General features: G+C 42.8%; 1 protein-coding gene across 1 annotated transcript in view; it reads right to left on the bottom strand.

The window, feature by feature from the left end:
* pde4d (phosphodiesterase 4D, cAMP-specific) overlaps positions 1-15,250 on the bottom strand; it is a gene marked incomplete at its 3' end in the record, with an annotated part of 302,156 nt that overhangs the window by 23,041 nt on the left and 263,865 nt on the right. The window contains exons 4-7 of the mRNA XM_079515189.1: positions 7,273-7,464; positions 4,083-4,119; positions 3,883-3,959; positions 3,324-3,373 (exon numbers count right to left, since the gene is read on the bottom strand). Coding sequence (XP_079371315.1) covers positions 3,324-3,373; positions 3,883-3,959; positions 4,083-4,119; positions 7,273-7,464 — 356 coding nt within the window. The remainder of the gene's footprint in view (positions 1-3,323; positions 3,374-3,882; positions 3,960-4,082; positions 4,120-7,272; positions 7,465-15,250) is intronic.

Genomic DNA, 15,250 nt, shown 5'->3' with positions numbered 1-15,250 from the left:
TGACATTCTTCTCATGCTTAGTGCGACATCAGACACCGGGCGCTCACAGAGGCCACTCTGCTGCACAGACGCAAGGCTGCAGCCAAACCGTGGACCGGAACGACTCAGCACTGGACTGGGATAGGGAAGGGTGATGGAGGCAGGGAGAAGGAAGATAGGACAGTGAGCTAGAAAGAGCAAGATGGGTGACTAAAGAAGTAGAAACCGAGGGGCAGAGAGAGAGAAAGGAAAATAAAAGCTACACTATGAAGCCTGGCCAGTCACAAGCTGGTTATCAGCATGTGCTATGGTATGGCATATCGTAATGGCATGTTAGTGCTATGTAATTTATTGGACAATTTATTTGTATTCTGTGTTGCAGGACCACATTGGAAAGGGTTTTATTACGCTTTTAGGTGTATATCCTGGGTTTAAGTTATATTGTGTTAAATTAAAATTAATTTAATTGAATTGAAAAGTGTTTTTGAGCAGCATGAGAAACAATACTGTACAATCTATCATTTAGCCAGCTGTCCTCTTAAAAACACCAATGTCCCTTGTACTATAAAATCATATGTTCCTTTATCTATCTGTAACTGTGAGAGCATACACATGTAACCAAGTGGACCCTTATGGGTCAATTTGCTTACATTTGTATTCAGTCAGAGTTAGGCCTGCACCGATGTATCGGCCACATATCGGTATCGGACGATATTTGCCGCTATCTGTCAATATCGGTATCGGTTAATAAATCTGACATTAATCGATGGCAGTAGCTGATATTTATCTGTTGTTGATAAGCATACATTTTGCGTTGGCTATGTTGGTGTGTTGGTTATCTGCAGCATACCAAGCTGTAGATTCTGAACAGTTATTTCCTGTATTGAAGATGTATTTGTTTCCCTGGCACAAAAGGGGGAAATAAAAACAACAAAAACTAAATAAACACATCTCGTAAATTGTTATTTTAAACATCTGTATCGGCAAAGAAATTCCATATCGGTGCATCCCTAGTCAGAGTTAAATTAACACTAAGGATGCTACTGTGTATGTCCCTTATAGGGGATTCACACTGAGACGGACTGAGTCCGTTTGATTCAAACCGCTCCCGAATACGGTTGCCTGGTCCCCGCTGGCCATGATTCACATTGGCCGAGATTCAACAGCGCACCCGGGTACACTTCATTCAACGTATGTGCATGTGTTTTTTTGTTTATGGTTCTTTTCCACGGCTCGTGCTACTCAAACACTATAGTGGATTATCAATCCTTCTTTGAGGGACGCTGTGGACTATGGGGCTTTGGGAGACAGAAAATGTCATGTCACAGAAGAGTCCCTTTCAGAGTTTAGAGCAAATAATAAAGTCTGGCTGTGTTCCTGATGTTGTCTTGAGTTATAATAATAACATAACAACAATACACAACTAAAGCAGTGTGCGCTGATGGTCTTAAACAGTGCAATGTAAGGTTGTCTCTCGTCTGTATGACGGTGACGTCACGTACATATCCTTGGTATGTTAACAGTGACGTCACTGACTAAACCTTGGTATGTTTGTCCTAACTGCATGTGTTTTTTTGTTTATGTTTTTTTTTCACGGCTCGTGCTACTCAAACACTAGTGGATTATCAATCATTCTTTGTCAACATTCAAGTAGAACTACCAGAAGTACAACCCAGGTAAAATAATGTGTCATTATAAAAATATATAAATTATGATTATAGAGTTCACTTCCTCCTTTTAGTACGGATGGCTTTCACATTGCAGCGATCTGTATCTGTATGAGACTTGATTGATTGCGATCCCGGGTACGGTTGGGCGATCCGCTCCCGGGAACGGTCCGCATCATTCACACTACCACAACATCTGCAAAGTGGTCCCGAGTGCGCACCCGGGACCATAGTGTGAATCGCCCCTGAGACCCTCTGCCAGTCTGATGCTGGAACCTCAGCTAGCAAGCATGTCTGTCTCATTACCTCAGGTCAAAGGGCATTGGACTCGTTCTAATTTTAGATCACTCCTAAAATAACTTTATTGATCTTGTCAATACATCAATGACAGATGACAGACAAACGAACTGACTGACTGTGGAGAGGGAAAGAGAGCAAGAGAAATGTAGAGGTGAGTTTGAAGCGGGAGCAGGGAGACCGGCTCTATAATTCTACCACTGACTGATTTAGAGCTGCTATTAATGAAGCTGCCTTTATTGTCTTTCTCAGCAGGACAGCACAGTGCAAGCCTCAGTGAGGCTCTGCATTATGAGTGTTCAGTGCACTCAGTCATCTCTGTGGCTGTGACTCATGAGTCAGACTGCTGCCAGGTGATGGCTGGGGCCACAGTGGCTGTGCAGTGTGCACCATATGTTCTATATTGTGTAATGTCATCCGTTCTCTGTACGTCAGGTTATCTGTCTTGGACGGCTATGTAACAGGCAGCCTCTCTCTCTCTCTCTGTGAGAGATATTCACTTTTCACTCAATCCACACCCAGATAATAACAGGATGGCAACAGCGTGGAATGTCTGAAACACTTGTGAGCTGTCACTTGCGTAGCATACACACAACTGGTTGCGAGATATCCGTTTGTTTTTGTCAGGGAAGCTTGAACGCAAGACGCTGACAGACTGACCCGCTGACTGACGCGCCAACTCACTTTGACTGACCGACACATACAGGCTTATGTACAGAGATACAGACAGCCAAACCTCACAAGAACGTTGACCCTTCCTGCACTGATACATGACATACTGTTATCCAACATGCAAAGCTCAGTCATTTAACAAGCCTTTCAGCAGATGTCAAGTTTCCCACGGTCATGCAACACAGCACACCACCACAATAGGAGACACACCCACTCTCAGATTATTGTCATTTGTCTGCTGATTTAATGCTGCTGTTCTCTCTACTATTCTCCTGAATGGTATAATTATCATGTGCACCACTAGGGTTGATGTAGTGAATCATATCTCTGCAAAATATGTTGGCTGTATTTGCATTCTGATTGTGTTTCATGTCATGTTCATGTACTGTACTTTGGCTCCCCCCAAAGGATGTGTTTTAATTTTGGTCCCATGTCAAAATGATGGCATCAGTCTCATTCTACTACATTTTGTGAGACAAATAAGTAATATTTAATAATAATAATAATTATTATGATTATTATAAATATATATTATAATAAATAAGAATAACCATCATAGTCGTCACACACACGCACGCATGCACGCAAACACACTCACACTCACACTCACACACACACACACACACACACACACACACACACACACACACACACACACACACACACACACACACACATCATAATAATTGTAGACTGCTGCCTACATACCTGTGAAGGTGGTCTTGGTCATAGGAGGTGGATTACACATGGGCGATCTCCTGGTATGGGGAAAAACAAACACAATGATGCATCCTCTGTCCAAAACTATTCAACTTGTTATTCATAACCTCTTCGTCAACACATTTCAAGTAGTGAGAGAGCAGCATTGTCCATCAATCTTCCCTCATCACATACATTCTGACTTCAACTTTAAGGAGGCATGGACGCATGGTGGATGGCTGCCACCTTTACAGAGCTGACTGCTGCTGTTGTAGTACCAACTAAGAACAGCAGAGGGCAAAGAGTGCCAGTCAAGTTTATTGTGTAAATCAACACACCAACATCTGGTACAGCATGTCAATTAGGGAAGTATAGGCCATTGATGTACTGTAGCAGCGCATCATAATGTATAATTCAAATAGATGGTGAAATCATATTGTAATACACAAATTTCAGAATAGTTCAAATGATTGTGACAAATAGTAGCAGGATTATTTAAATTATGCTACAACCACAGCTTTTTATTCCTGTAAAAAGAAAATCATATAATGAAACAATGGGGTCTTACTTATTGGATGCTCTGTCTTGTTGTATATTGGTTAATGCGCCAAAGTTGTTCCTTACAGTTCTCAAACTGGCAAGGACCTGATGGGGGAACAAGACAGAGATTAACATGAAGTCATTTGGGTTTCCATAAAACACAATGGCAAACATTCCAGTGTAATACAGTTATCAAGACGACATGTCAAATTGTCACAAAACCCTTACCTGTGCAAAAGGCGTTACAATCATATCGTCACCATGTCTAAGAGAGAGAGAGGCAGACAGACAGAGAGTTAGAAGTTAGCTCTAGACAAACTAGATCTAGAGCCTAGGCCTTTATTGCCATTTTACCACGAAAAGACTCATCATGTCAGATTAGGATGAGTGTCTTAGACAGACAGCGACATGTCTGCTCTACACAACAGCAACCAGCTGAGCCCCAATTGCCCTGACTGACAGCCAAATTCATAAGCTATAACAGATATGTTTCAATAAAACAGACTGGGCTCAACCATCTATTCTATAGAGGGTATGCGTAAAGTGCATATGCATAAAGTGTGTGGCAAATCAAGTGGCAAAATGAGTTTAACATTGTGTAACATCGTTTAATGCATCGTTTTTTACCACTCAGTAGACGTTCCAGCATAACTTCCGGGTATGATGATGAAGTCAAACGCATACCCTCTATATACTCAGTAAACTAATACTTAGTTGACTGGGGTCGCAATGTACTTTGTCCGCTCTTTCTACCTGCTCCTCATTACATTACATTCCTGTAAAGCTGCCTCTAACTTGCATTTGAACTCATTGTACTGAGTACTCTGCACCCTGCTTCCTGCTCAACCAGCCAATCATAATCCAGCCATCCATTTTTGTGCTGTTATTTGTTTCCTACAGACAGTGCATCTCTGACGTAGTTTGAGATAATACGTTTCAGAGAAATGTTCCTTTGTATCCCTATGGGACACGTTCCCTTGAATTATTTTGCCAGCGAGTTATTCCCTTTCACACAATCATGAATTTGCTTATTCTCATGAAATTGTTTGGGTCTATTGCTCTGAATCTCCTACTGGGAATAATTTTGAATATCCCTTTCATGTCTATTTGTGTTTTGTGCTTTAGGTCAGTGTTTCCCAAACAATGGGTCGTGACCCTAATCAGCTTGTATTGGTCGCAACGTAATCCTGTCTCTAACCTTTACTAAATGTTTTTTAAATGTAAAATGTTTATCCCATTTTTCCCCAAAATGTTTTTTTTATAAATATATACATATAAAACCATCTAATAAAAAAACTAGCTCACAACGCATCCTAAATGCCTCATCCTGTGAGCTCGTATCAGTTATTAAAACAAAATCTGTCATTTTTATCCCACGATTTTGCAACACATTTCTTTCACCCAGTGTCAATTATCTAATGTAATCCTGGGCGCTACACTCCCTCTGCCAACCTGGGGAGAGCAACGGACTGACCTCATGCTTCCTTCTATGCATGAGGAGTCCAAGCTGACAGGGTGGAGTTTCCCCGGTTGGACGTAGCACATGGAAGGAACACGTTATTCCAACCAGTTCCTTTCCCCTCTATCAGGCGTGGCCAGGGGGGGGGAGTTTAGAGACAAGGATTACTGCAAGTTTAGTTTAGGTACCTACCCTAGGGGACACGGGGAGAACATGTAAACTCCACACAGAAAGGCCCTTTTGCCAACCCCACCTAGGGTATGGGGAGTGGGACTGATGACGCGGAGGAGAGAACACACCCCCAGCGTCCCCAGTGGGAATCAAACCCAGGACCAGATTCTAGCTGTGAGGTGACATCGCTTCTGACTGCTCCACTGTACCCATATATTTTCACTATTTTTGAGTGGTGCAACCACTCCAAGGAACAGCAATGTCCGTCCTAACCTATGTGACTATGTGACTATGTTTAGAGTACCAGTAGGGGCAAAAGTGGCGCTGTTGTGCCAGTTTTATTTGTATAATCAAACTGGAAACATGCAGTTTCTGTATCAGTATATGGCATAACTGGAAGTTGGGCAAGTGGTAACAAATCATTGTTGCAAGTGCATAGTGGGTGAGGTCACGGCAGGGTCATTTGTCTAACACTGTAAATCAGTAGACAGGAAGTGTAAGATTACTCCAGGATTTTCTTCATCCTTTTCCTTGTTTGTCTTTCCTTCAAACTGAAGAGATGCTCTGTTTTCAGTCAATAATGTTACTTCCTCCAGGTAACTGGATAGCCATCATAGTATGGGAAATGTGGAATGTGTTCGATCGATGGAACACAGACGTCCTTCCCTGATAAATACCCACTCCTTGTCTTTATCGGTATTGGACTTATTTTACGTGAGTGTGACACTAAAGCTGTAACATGTGCCAAAAATAGACTGTATTGTGAGTTTGCAGATCGGTCATTTTCGGCACGGGACAACCTTCGTATGACAAAGTATGAATCAGTCTTTAAAACCCCAACACATGTATGAATCAGTCTTTAAAACCCCAACACATGTATGAATCTCAGAAGGCTCAGGCCCAACTACATGACATGCGCTGCACAAACACCTTGCACAGGCTTTATGAGTTTTATGGACAAAAGTGACTATGGAGCAATGACCGAAGCCTGACTCAATCCAAAAATGGACATGTGGTTGTGGGTATGTTGTGAATGACCTTGTTTATGCTGAGGGACACAACTAAAATTAGAGTCCCCTCACACTGTGACACCTCACAATCAGTTGTCAGTCATGCAGTCTGCCAGTTATGACCACAGAGGCCAGTGAGATGTATGGCTAAATGTTCTGGCTGTAGGAGATCATGTGCATCACGCTATCATCCACTCACTAATCTAATTATAGAAATAGACCCTGAATGGTCCTGCCATATTTTTTTTTTACTGACATCAATATTAAGTGGCTTCTGTAGATGCTGTTTGGGCAGGTATCAGTACCAAGAACAAGGAAGAAGGGAGAGAAATAAAATACGAGACAAAATCACAGAAATACTGAAAATGGACACTGATACTGAGCTGAGGAGAGACGAAACGATACTGAGTAGGATAGAAAACAAACTGAAGTTCAGCTTGAAAATGACAGTCAACCTCTAAGCTATTCTTCATCCGGGATGGAATTAACCACATGTACGCTAGAGTCCCTATTCTGGGGCAAACATTCATCGAAGATAGCTGATTGTGTTGTGACACGTTGTGAGCTTGTAGATCGGATATTTTCTGTGCAGATACAGTATAATGTAGGTGTAGAGGGGGAAAAGAAGCGGACCTAGTAGTAGACCATATTCACACAGTGGCCATGTTGGCATTTTGCAATGGGTTGGCATTGCATTAACTTAATGGCAAGATGGCCGCCGTGTAAATATGGACTATGGCTGGAGGTCACTTTAAAGCGCACTGTGTCATCCACTCACATGTCACTGGCTATGGAGGAATTTCGGGACATGGACTTGGGCGAGAGGTCATAGTCGCTGTCAGAACGGTAGAGGAAGGACTCTCTCCGTTGGCTGTGGACAAAGTTGGCCTGCAGGATGAGGCCGGATCCTGGGCTGGCCATGGGGTCCAGCGGGCTGCGCCCCGATGACGTGCCATTGTCCACATCAAAACTGTATTTAGAGAGAAAGAGAGATAGCAGACAACAGAGGGAGAAAGAGAGGGAGAAAACAAAATGAGATTTCATAGTAAACAGTCTTAAAGAAATCTTCAGCGTTACTCAGAAGTCAGAACTAAGTTCTAAAAAATAAAAACAAAATAAAGGCAGGCTTTAATAGAAGTTCCTATTAGAACCACACCAGAAAGCGAGCATCTAGATAGAATCTCAGTGCATCTCACAACTCAATTTTATATATTTCTTACAAGAGAGGAACAGAGAGAGAGAAGTAGTAAGTAAGAGCTTCTGAGAGGTCAGATTTGCTAGCTAAGAGACACATGTCCAGCTGTAGCACAGCTGGACATGACACAACACAGACATCCATGGGCTGGGTCAACAGCTGCTATGAAAGAAGGATCTTTACACCAAACACTTATCTCCCTCAAAAATGTTGATGTTACAACCTCTGGCTATCACAGGTCCGAGGTCAACAGATGCAAGCTCTGCTGATCTCGAAACATCAGACACACCAGAGCCATAGGCTGTAGTATAAACACAGCTTTAGAGAAACATTAGAAGTGGGAATGAATGCATGAATACAGAATATTGCATGATCTCATTATCCCTTCAAAACAGGAACATTAACAATTCATAGTGGACTCACAAGACAGTCTATATGTTTCGCTCAACTAGAGAATGAGCACAATCTCAGAGCTTCCGTTGCTGAAACTAATAATAGTTAAAAGAAACTGCAGTGCAGGACGAATCCACCGTCTTTACGGTGGGCCATATTGAATCCACCGTCTTTACGGTGGGCCATATTGAATCCACTGTCTTTACGGTGGGCCTTCATATCGACGCAGTGACCCGTGTTTGTTAGAGAGCATTTTTGCTGTTCAAGCAACTACCAGTACCTTGCATTATGATTCAAAAGACCTCACATCTGCCTATCAGTAGGCAGAGATTTCATCTGGCGGCAACGCAATAATAAGTTGATGTTAATAATAATTGCAACCGCAGGTCGCATTTACTATGAAAACGTACATTTCCCGTCAGTCAGTTAGTTAGTTAGTAGCCTCTGAAACCCAGTCGTTTTAGTTAGTTAGTCCCTGATGTCATCTCTTAGATCTCCATACTGTATATGGAGCTGACCATATGGAGCTGACCTGTTCTGACATTCCATGTTGGTCCTTCCCCATCCATCCTTCCTCTTCGATGTCTCCCTTTTGACTGATACCTGTCCATTTAAACTCTAGACGGGCCTGCCCCAAAGTTATTAGGGCAGCCGGCGCAAACTAGAGTTCTCAACAGGCCCAAAAATTAAGGCCCAGCCCTACTTGGGCCCTCATCAAACCCTGTACACTCAAGACACTGCCCCCGCTGCCACCCTTAGATCTCCATATATGGAGCTGACCTATTCTGACATTCCATATGTTGATCTGACTTCATCAAACTCTGTACACTCAAGACACACTCCATATATGGCCAGTACAGAATTCATTCCATATGTTAGTCTGCTGTCGCCCTAAAGCGTTTTACTGGTAATACTGGAATGGTTATAGATTAAAGAATATAATAATACAAAATTCAATCATGCAATGTGATGACCACAGATGAGGTCAAATGGCAATGATTTGGGAGCTTGTAGATCAGATATTTTTGCTACCTTTGTGTAACACTATTATGAATTTACAGAAAAACAAACAAACATAAAAAGTAAAAACGTTCAAATATGGAGATAAGAGGTTTCTGCCAGACAGCAACGATGTGCAGTACGTGTGCAGCTTGCAAAACAGATCTGGTTCCACAATCATGCTGCTTTAATACAAATCACATGATACACTGGCTGATCAGCTGGTTTGGCTTTATTATAATTATTCATAGAAATAAATATGAGCGCTGCTGCAATGTAAATTCCGATGTTTTGTTTCCAGTCTGTCCGTGTAAGGCTACAATGTCTGGTCTACGTATTGGACTTTAGGCTATAAGATTGTAACATCATGTTTATCCTAGTCATGACATAAATGTCATGTAGCGAGTCACGTACTACCATGTGTTATCCACGTTGAAACAATCAACAAACCTCAACGGCCAACAATACTCATCCGTCTTGTCACATTCCACCTCAATGGACAGAACGGACAGGGCACCGGGTTTGTCATGATCACACAAACGCACGCCCATACTGAAGCACTGCATGGGCCACTGGGAATGCCCTCTCTGTCAACAAACAGCCCTCGTGACCGTGAGCTCCTTAGTGTCACCCAGGTGATCCTCCCCAGGTGTTGACTAACAAACACCCTCCGTTGGGGATGTCTGCCTCTTCACCATGGCTTTACCAAACAATCCCATAATCCCGCCTGGTATATGGTGATGGGCAGGGGATGGCTGTGGGGGCCTGGGGGTTGGGTGGGCAGAGGAGAGAGCATTGTGTACTGATTACTGAATTGGGTGGGTTGGTGGGGGTCCCTTGAATTTGACGCATTTTGTGAGGTGAACTGGGGATGATGTGTCCTTCGTCATCATCCTTCTCACCAAGGGAACAGCCCCAGGGAATAATCCTATCACATCTTTGATTGAGCTGGTACGAGACACCTTAGTAATCTGCATGTGTGTGTCTGTGCGTGTGTGTCTCTCTCTCTCTGTGTGTGTGTCTCTCTCTCTCTGTGTGTGCGTGCGTGCGTGCGTGCGTGCGTGCGTGCGTGCGTGCGTGCGTGCGTGCGTGCGTGCGTGCGTGCGTGCGTGCGTGCGTGCGTGCGTGCGTGCGTGCGTGCGACCCAAGGCTGGATAGGGGATGGGTGGGGGCAACTGTGTACTCCATGAACTTAACAGAACTCCAGCATGGCTGGATAATTGGAGTGGGGGGAGCTGCAAGTTTTGTAGTCTTTGCTGCACAGTCTTTCACTGCAATGCGTGACCCCGTACTCAAACACACCGACCGTAGTAGCGGCAAAGGTTCGGCAAAAAATGCAGATCTACTAGCTCACAAGTTCAACTGTGAGCTTCAAGATCTGGCTATTGTAAATGTCTTGCACCTAATTTTGCTGAGTGTGTTTACTGATTGCAGTGTCTTGTTTGTCTTTTGTGAGATTCTAACCGGAAGAAGTGATTATGCTGGCTTTTTTTCCCCCAAGGGCCATATCACACACACAACCATCTATTATGGATGGGGTCTCTTTCCCTCTAACCAGTCTTTCTCTCTCACGCGTGCGCGCACACACACACACACACACACACACACACACACACACACACACACACACACACACACACACACACACACACACACACACACACACACACACACACACACACACACAGTATACTTGTGAAACCAGTGAAACTATACACCGGTGCAGTCTTCTCCCTCCAGCTGGGTTTCTACAGGACAAGTTTGCTACATTCACAGCTGCCATCTACAGTATATCCATGTCGAGAAAAAAAAGAAAAGATAACAGCGCTGGGGCCCATCTACACCCAACATAATTATAACTACTGTATAAGGTTAATTGTGTCAGTATCCATACTGATGTTGTCGTAATTGTTGTGGTGTGGACTACTTAGTTAGAACAATTGTTTTTTTTAAACAATGTACTTACAATAACAGTTTTTGTGCTTTGTCATTTTGATACAGCACATCTGTAAGTAGTATGAACAGCATTCTACAGTACACTCTGCAATGCATGTTCTATAGTATGCACACAGCATCCTATAGTATGCACACAGCATCCTATAGTATGCACACAGCATCCTATAGTATGCACACAGCATCCTATAGTATGCACACAGCATCCTATAGTATGCACACAGCATCCTATAGTATGCACACAGCATCCTATAGTATGCACACAGCATCCTATAGTATGCACACAGAATCCTATAGTATGCACACAGCATCCTATAGTATGCACACAGCATCCTATAGTATGCACACAGAATCCTATAGTATGCACACAGCATCCTATAGTATGCACACAGCATCCTATAGTATGCACACAGCATCCTATAGTATGCACACAGCATCCTATAGTATGCACACAGAATCCTATAGTATGCACACAGCATCCTATAGTATGCACACAGCATCCTATAGTATGCACACAGCATCCTATAGTATGCACACAGCATCCTATAGTATGCACACAGCATCCTATAGTATGCACACAGCATCCTATAGTATGCACACAGCATCCTATAGTACAGTACATGTACTGCAGAGTGTAGAGTAGGAGTGTAGCGACACGTTTTGATCTCACCGCAAAGCAGGTGCCTATGGGCTATAGTTCCAAACATTGCTCCTATTACGGTATATGGCTGGAACTATCCCATTGAGATAGAATGAGCACTTCCGCATTCCATTGTTACAATGGGAGTCAAAGCTAGTGTCGCCACTCTATTACTATATTACTCTTATTTGTTTCCCTGGCACAAAAAAATAAAAAATTAAATAAACATATATCGGTATCAGTATCGGCTACATTTTTATTTTAAACATCGGTATCAGCCAATCATTTTCATATCGGTGCATCCCTAGTACATACTGTAAGTAGTATGAACAGCATTGGACAGTACTGTAAGAAGTATGAACAGCATTCTATAGTACATACTGTACTATAAGGTACGTGATACGATCAAAACTGGACAAAATCCCCCATATGACCAAACCCCTAGTTAGTATCACTCAATCAAGCTATAAGCAATGATAAAACCGAATAGGTTGGAATTCAACTGGAATATTTCACTTATAAGCACAGTTTCTACAGGGAAACATTACTCAAAATTGCATGGGAGATCTAATGAAAATTAATCTACAGTATACAGTATAATTAAAAAGACAGTACTGTATATACAGTATACAAAAGGTAGCAGAATTTACACAAATGCTCCAGAAACCAAATTCTTTAAATTTTGGAACCCTAGTATTGGACTGTTTTTCCGCAGTCTTAACACACACAGGATATACCAGGCATATTTTCCACAACAAATAAGCGGGCAAATGTTGGGCTATCGCTTCATGATCTTCCAGACGGGCATGGGTGAATGGGCCTGACCTTTGTCAAGGAATGGGATAGCTTGGCCCTTTGCCTAATGACTGAGTGAAGGGAAAACATATTGTCCTATCTCGCACTACTTCTGTGTCCTTCATTCAACACATGCACACACACACACACACACACACACACACACACACACACACACGCACACACACGCACACGCACACGCACGCACACACACACACGCACACACACACACACACGCAGGCACACACAGACACAGACACAGACACACACACACACACACACACACACACACAGACACAGACACAGACACACACACACACACACACACACACACACACACACACACACACACACACACACACACACACACTTCCACTTTTCCCTCACCAATCCTCACCCTCTTTCTCCGAGGTTAACGAAGCCTGTTCAATCTGCTGTATTTACTAGGCTACATGTTTTGTTCCTGCCTCGACTGCACACAAACGTTGTAAAAGAGGTGGTATCAATTAAAGGTTTCTTTCCAACTTAAGCCACGTTTCTCTTCATGTCCCATCAAGTATAACAGATAAAACATTTTATTCACCTGTTCTTCACCACATCCACTGTGGATGAAATAACACCCACACACGGCACCACTCATAAGCGCTTAGTTCAAGTAGTATAGCTACTCTGGTCTCTATTCTCCACCTGTTCTGTGCTATAAGCGCATACGCTACTCTACGTGTGTGTTATGTGTGAGTGAGAGATACAAATGAGAAATAAACATAACATGTTAAGCAGGTGACTCATTACCACACGTTCTCTGACGTCACAACCTCATTCCCTGACATGTAACTCACACACATACACATAACCACACATAGATCAGATATCCATGAACACACCAACACACCCTCAACCATATGATCATCCTTGTATTCACACACAGCTAGCCATGGTTTCACATGCTTTTGTCTGACTGAATGCATTCTTGACACTGGCCTTTCATGAGTAAGCCCCAGCGGGAGTGATCTCAAACGTCACCTCCCTCATTACTATGCCAGTATGCCACTATAATATGCAATGTAGAGTTTAAACAAATACAAAAGTATAAAACATGTGTGAAATATCGGGGTAGGTATGCCGTAAACGGTAAAATCCAAAAGGGAAGCACGCACATCTCAGAAAAAGTTGATGTGTGCTGAACAAAAACATACAGAAAGAGGGTAGGATATCTGCACACCATCTCTTGAGCTCCCAATATGTTTATTTAGATCAGGGGTTCTCAACGTTTTTGGCTGGGGACCCCCGAAAATGCTTTGGCCATGTCTCGCGACCCCCGATTTAGATCATGAGAAGAATGAACATTTCGACCCTTCCGGTCTTCAGACCCGGAACGTTGATTCTTCTCGTGATCTAAATAAACGTATTGGGAGCTCAAGAGACGGTGTGCGGACATCCTACCTTCTTTTTAGGTATGCCGTAAAAACATACATCTACAGTATGACAGGTGGAGTCACAGGGGAGGTGTGGTGAACGACATACAGTAGACACAAACGTAGAGTGAGACGAAAAGAGACCAAACCCACAATAAGGGAGTCATCCACAGACATGGCCCAATTGGCGAGAAAGAAAGAATTTGTTTGGCGAGCATTGGGACAGGTGACGGGAAGCTCTTTGAAGGTCCTCCAGAACTCTCATCTGCTCAACATCGTTGTGTGAACAGAGAATTCATGTGAAGTCAGCTATAAGTCTCCCACTGTCCTCCCGGCCCAGGTCGCACAGAGTTTGAAAAACTGTCTTTCTTTTCCAGCTGTCTGGATTACAATAAAAAATAAAAAAATAGAAGGCAGGGGATATACTGTACAGCATATGGCATTTTTAAGATATTAAAATGACCTCTCATCCATTTCAGAGTCACAGTAATCTGCACTGAATTAAAACAATATTGACTAAAGTCATGAGTCAAAGTTGCTTAAGCGTACAGTTTATATTATCTTTGGAAGAATGGAATCTTCCATTTGGTAGATTAGCCTCCACACGGTGAGCGTTTGGAAATGAAGTTCAAAATTAACCACTTAAAACTATACAGTACTTCACTGACTGGAAGACTAGACCCACTCATGTGTTCCTTCCACACAAAATCTCTTATTTAAATCTTTTTAAATAGCTAATCTACAGGCTGATAGATTGGCTATTTTCGCTGAATGTTCTCCCCCAGAATAGGGACATTAGGGTTGGTGTGTTTACATTAAATCCATGCTAAGTCCCACAAGGGCAGAGCTTCCTGAATACGTTTTAGAACAATCATTTTGGAATTATGGGTCACCAGGGGAAAAACTGATTTATTAGTATTACTGTACACTCTCAGAGTTATATTAACAGTTTCCTGTGACTTTAAGTTGTAGGACATCTCTGGGTTACAAATCAGGGCGCGCACGCACGCACGCACGCACGCACGCACGCACAATAGCCTAGATAGATCAATGACTCATTTATTCTCAGCATGGGGTCATTTCAGCAATTACAAAAACCCAGTGAGATCTGTGGAGACGTTTGGCAAGGAGAGGGCAGACCTCAACACAGTCTTCAGTAAACACAGCACTGCTGAAGACTGCTGAGCCATGGTTTAAACAATGTGGCCGGATTTATCATTTTTTTTCTTCCCAAAATACCAGCTGCTTCTCAAATTATTTACAAATAGGGCCTTAAATAGTTTTTTCCACTAAGACAGGTTTTAACACAGCAACGTGCAGACATGAGGTCTAGCTACCACATGAGCAGACGTGAGGTCTACCACAT

This window comes from Electrona antarctica (genome assembly GCF_951216825.1).
Source record: "Electrona antarctica genome assembly, chromosome: 12".
Classification (NCBI taxonomy): domain Eukaryota; kingdom Metazoa; phylum Chordata; class Actinopteri; order Myctophiformes; family Myctophidae; genus Electrona; species Electrona antarctica.
This window is presented reverse-complemented; position numbering and strand designations above follow the sequence as displayed.